General features: G+C 36.1%; 1 protein-coding gene across 1 annotated transcript; it reads left to right on the plus strand.

The window, feature by feature from the left end:
* The first annotated feature begins 1583 nt into the window (after window positions 1-1583).
* LOC140021224 (uncharacterized) lies at window positions 1584-4707 on the plus strand. Its single transcript, XM_072071991.1, has 5 exons — window positions 1584-1874; window positions 2007-2075; window positions 2358-2928; window positions 3651-3848; window positions 3932-4707. The coding sequence occupies exons 1-5, from the start codon at window positions 1584-1586 to the stop codon at window positions 4705-4707; spliced, it is 1905 nt and encodes a 634-aa protein (XP_071928092.1).
* The last annotated feature ends 213 nt before the right edge of the window (window positions 4708-4920 follow it).

Raw genomic sequence — 4920 nt, forward strand, 5'->3', positions numbered from 1 at the left:
GTTCCTTTGACGGAAGTGCATGAAATATCACTTTCGAGCTTGGTGAGTGTACTACTCACTTGTGTGTTACTATATGGCTTTGATACTTGAACTTGATGAGTTAAATGTTATTGTACCATTGATATTAATTGAAGTAAGGGTGTACTTTATCACTCTCACTTATTTCTCATGTTATTGGAATGTCACATGAAATGTTACATGAAATGAAAAGTACTTGACTTGGCGTCGTTTGGAAGCTTGTATCCAATGACCTTTCTGTGACCTTTGAGCTCAACACCTGTGGCCAGTTACTCGAGTCGGGCCGGCAAGGGCCTGGTCGATTAGATAACGAACCACGATAGTCTGTTTTGGGATCTTTGGGTATTGAGACCCTCGATTCCGGTATACTCGAGTAATACCACAGTGCAAGTGTTTGGATTTCGGGCCCGGTAGGGGTATGTTGGGTGGAAGGAATGGAAGTAAAGTGGAGTCTACGGTTGGTTACTTTTAAACATTGACGGAGAGTCTATGAGGTTCGATCAAGAATACAAACGAGAAAAAGGGCTCTTGAGAGCCGCCCGTATCCTTTTTATCTCCACCATTAATGTGTGCCTTTGCTTATTTTTGATGAATTGAAATGAAAAGCTTTATGCATCTATGAACTTGGTTGCTTGAGTAGTATTATCTCACTGGGCAATTAGCTCACTCTATTCCTTTTGTTTTCCTTACAAGAAAATAAATACTTTTGGACTGCAATTGATAATTGGTTGCCGAATTGAGTTAGTTGGACATACCTTTTATATAGCTCATTTATTGAAACCCTAAATGTACTTTTGGGACCGTTTCTCTTTTGATTTGGCAAACCGTACTTGTATCCACTTTTGAATCACTTTGGTATGCCGCTTTGGATTGTATCTGCTAAATTTCAACATGTAAATATTTGCTTGATGTTTGGTTGAGGTTTCGACGGGTCGGTTACTATTCATGGCCGACTCCGGTTTTATTTTTTTTATTTTGACATTTTGACTTGTTTACGCGCGTTTGTAAGTTCCGGATCGTTTTAGCTCGCTCTATACCGAACCGTTAGTCCTGGCGAGAGCTGGGCAGGCAGTCCGCTAACCCCTTTGGTTCGCCTTAGGAGAAGATGGGGCTGTCACAAGTGTGTTGAAGTTCATTGTCCCACATTGAAAGAGGATAGAGTGCACTTGGGCCCTTGGGGCACCTTGGGGCTTTCTGATAGGGTGTCAATCAGAGGTAGTTAATGGTGGTTGGCGGTTACATTTAGCAGACATATCTATTAATTGGTTAACTACCTATACACCTATCCAAGGCTATACACCTATTCAATAAGGATTGCATCCTCTGATAGTGCCTTGGATAGGCGTTTCAATTCTTTTAAATAGTAGGATTTCGACAGAATTAAATCACTTTTACTTTTCATTGATAGTTCTTAGATTTTGTTGTATCCTAGAGGTAATTTTTCTGATAGAGGCAAATAACACCTTAAGGAAAGTGCTTTCACGCCTCAAAGTCTCTATATTTGTCTAGTTTAGATTTCTTATTTACTATAATTGTCTAACAATCTTAAGGTGTTATTATCAACAATGGAGTCAAGTTCTGAATCTGCGTTCAAAGTGATGAATCAGGACTTCGTGAAGTTGGACAGATTCGATGGCACTAACTTCTCCCGTTGGAAGGATAAGATGATGTTTTTCCTGATGGCTTTGAAGATTGCTTATGTTCTGGATCCTTCACTTCCTGAAATTCCAGTGCCTAAAGATGATGATTCTGATGAAGTCAAGGCACAATGCAAAAAACACGCAGATGATGAGTTGCTATGCAGAGGACACATCATGAATACTCTTTCTGACCACTTGTATGATCTGTATACTGCAGTCAAGTCGCCAAAGAAAATCTGGAATGCACTGGAGTACAAGTATAATACGATGAAATAAGGTGCGGACAAATTTCTGATTATGCAATATTTTGATTTTCGTATCACTGAGAATTCTTCTCTTATGGATCAGATTCATGATCTCCAAGTGATTGTGTCTAAGTTATATGATCTGAAAGTGGAGATATTTGAATCCTTGCAAGTTGGAGCAATAATAGCCAAACTTCCAACTAGTTGGAATGACTATAAGAAAAAGTTGCTCCATACTACTGAATCATTCACTATAGATTAGATTTTGAAACATTTGCATATTGAAGAAGATACCAGAACTCTTCAAAAGAAGCAAATAGAATCTGATGTCAAAGTGAATGCTTTAAGTGAGAAGAATTCACAGAATTTTTTTGGTTCCAAAAGAAAGTCTCCAGAAGCAAGTACATCTAAGAACAAGAAGAATAATAGAGTCTGATATAAGTGCGGCAAGAAGGGACATTACAAGCGTGAATGCAAGGCAGATAGCAACAAAAAGCAAAAGAAAGACAATGCCAAAAATGCAAATCTGGTTGAACAAGATGTTGCTGAGATTGTTGCAATGATTTCACATTGGAACATTGGCATGATTTCTGAATTACATGTGGTTACTGCAACCAAATCGTGTGACTGGTGGTATGATTCTGGTGCCACCGTGCATGTTTGTAATGATAAGTCCCAATTCCAGACTTATGAAGAAGTTCCTGATGGTCATGAAGTATTGATGGGAAACCACAATATAGCAAAGGTTCTTGGCAAAGGAAGTGTAGACTTGCAGTTTACTTCTGGAAAGAAACTTATATTGGTCAATGTACTTCATGTTCCAGAAATTAGGAAAAATCTTGTGTCGGCTGATGCCTTAAACAAAAAGGGGCTAAAGGTTGTACTAGAGTCTAATAAGGTTATCTTCTCTATGAATGGTGTATTTGTAGGCAAGGGATACTCTTGTGATGGAATGTTCAAACTATGTATCAATAAAGATAATGTTTCTGTGTATGTTGTTGATGCTTCATATTCTCTTTGTCATGGTAGATTAGCACATGTTAATCATAAAACTTTACTGTTTATGTCTAAACATGGGCTGATTTCGTTCAAAGATAATATTGAAAAAAGATGTGAAACATGCATACAAGCAAAAATGACCAGATTACCTTTTCCTAATACAGAAAGAAACAATGAGTTGTTAGATCTTGTTCATTCTAACGTTTGTGAATTAAATGGGTTTCTAACAAGAGGAGGAAATAGGTATTTCATCACATTCATTGATGATTATTCAAGATATGTGTATGTTTACTTGATGAAAATGAAAGATGTTACAAAAATCTTGTGGAAAATCAACAAGGAAAGAAAATTAAAATTTTGAGAAGTGATAGAGGTGGGGAATATTTCCTTGCTGATTTTTCTCAATTTTGTGAAGAAAATGGGATTATACACCAAACTAGTGCACCTTATACTCCGCAACAAAATGGTTTGGCAGAAAGAAAAAATAGGACTTTAGAAAATATGGTAAATGCCATGATTATAAGTTTTGGACTGCCTAAAAATTTGTGGGGAGAGGCTTTACTGGCTGCTTGTCATATACATAATCGAGTAACTTGGCTTAAATCCAAGATATCATCATATGAATTATGGAAAGGTAGAAAACCAAACTTGAAGTATTTTCGAGTTTGGGGTTTTATAGCCTTTTATAGAGTCCCTGATCATAAAAAAACTAAATTGGGACCTCGAGCACTTAAAAGTGTGTTTGTAGGCTATGCTGAAAATTCAAAAGCATATCGGTTGCTAGATTTAGATTCTAACGTCATTGTGGAATCTAGAGATGTCGAATTTTTAGAAGATAAATTTCTTTATAATTTGACAATGAGTACAGATTCAAGCCAAGAGCCACCACCCGTTTCCGATGCTAGACTCTCTAATAATAATAAAAGGGATGTAGGGGACATTCCAAGTGAGTTGAGGGGGAGTTAAAGGCAACGGAAGGAAAAACATTTATCCTCTGATTTATAGATTCACAAGCTATTGTTTTCTTAGTTGAAGGTGATCGACAATTTCTACTTGACAAGATTCCTGTCTTGTTAAATGTAGAAGATGACCCTAAAACTTTTAGTGAAGCTATGAAATCAAGAGGCGCATCATTTTGGAGAGAGGCAATTAATGATGAAATGGATTCATTATTGAGTAATCATACTTGGATCCTAGTTGATTTGCCTCCGGGTTCTAAGCCGATTAGCTGTAAGTGGGTATTTCGAAAGAAATATGCTACTAATGGATCCATACAAACTTTTAAGGCAAAATTAGTAGCAATAGGATTTAGGCAAAAAGAGGGAATCGATTATTTTAATACTTATGCACTAGTGGCCAGAATTACTTCTATAAGAGTACTATTAGCATTGGTTTCAATGTTTGATTTGTGTGTACATCAGATGGATGTAAAAACGGCTTTCTTAAATGGCGACTTAAATGAAGAAGTGTATATGGATCAACCAGAAGGTTTTGTTCTACTAGGAAATGAAAAGAAAGTTTCCAAATTGATAAGGTCTTTGTATGGTTTAAAACAAGCACCTAAACAGTGGCATCAAAAGTTTGAATCTGCTATACTCTCTAATGGTTTTAAATATAATAATGCTGATAAGTGCATTTTTTCCAAGTTTACTAGAGAGTATGGTGTGATAATCTGTCTATATGTGGAAGACATGCTAATTGTTGGTACTAATTACAAAGGTGTTGAAGAAACTAAGAAGTATTTGTCTTCTATATTCAATATGAAAGATCTTGGAGAAGTAGATACTATCTTAAGAATTATGTGAGGACTCGCAAATTTTCTTATTTTAAATTCCTATTGCTAACTCATTTAAATATTTAATTGTCTGTTTACTCCAAATATTTTATTTTAACCTTTTAGATCTAATTGCATGAAATTATGACCTACAAGTATTTTAAAAATGCCTTGACTCGAAAATTTATTTTTAAAAGCTCGTTTAGAGTGAATAGTGGTTGCACGTTTGGAGACAATAATCGAA

This window comes from Coffea arabica, chromosome 11e (genome assembly GCF_036785885.1).
Source record: "Coffea arabica cultivar ET-39 chromosome 11e, Coffea Arabica ET-39 HiFi, whole genome shotgun sequence".
NCBI lineage: Eukaryota > Viridiplantae > Streptophyta > Magnoliopsida > Gentianales > Rubiaceae > Coffea > Coffea arabica.

What these genes read in the sequence shown, in the direction of transcription:
- LOC140021224 (XM_072071991.1), top strand. Translation starts at nt 1,584, where the DNA reads ATGGAGTCAAGTTCTGAATCTGCGTTCAAAGTGATGAATCAGGACTTC. An exon ending in AGATATTTGAATCCTTGCAA is followed by an intron (nt 2,076 to 2,357) that starts GTTGGAGCAATA and finishes TGCGGCAAGAAG; the next exon opens with GGACATTACAAGCGTGAATG. An exon ending in GGATGTAGGGGACATTCCAA is followed by an intron (nt 3,849 to 3,931) that starts GTGAGTTGAGGG and finishes TTGTTTTCTTAG; the next exon opens with TTGAAGGTGATCGACAATTT.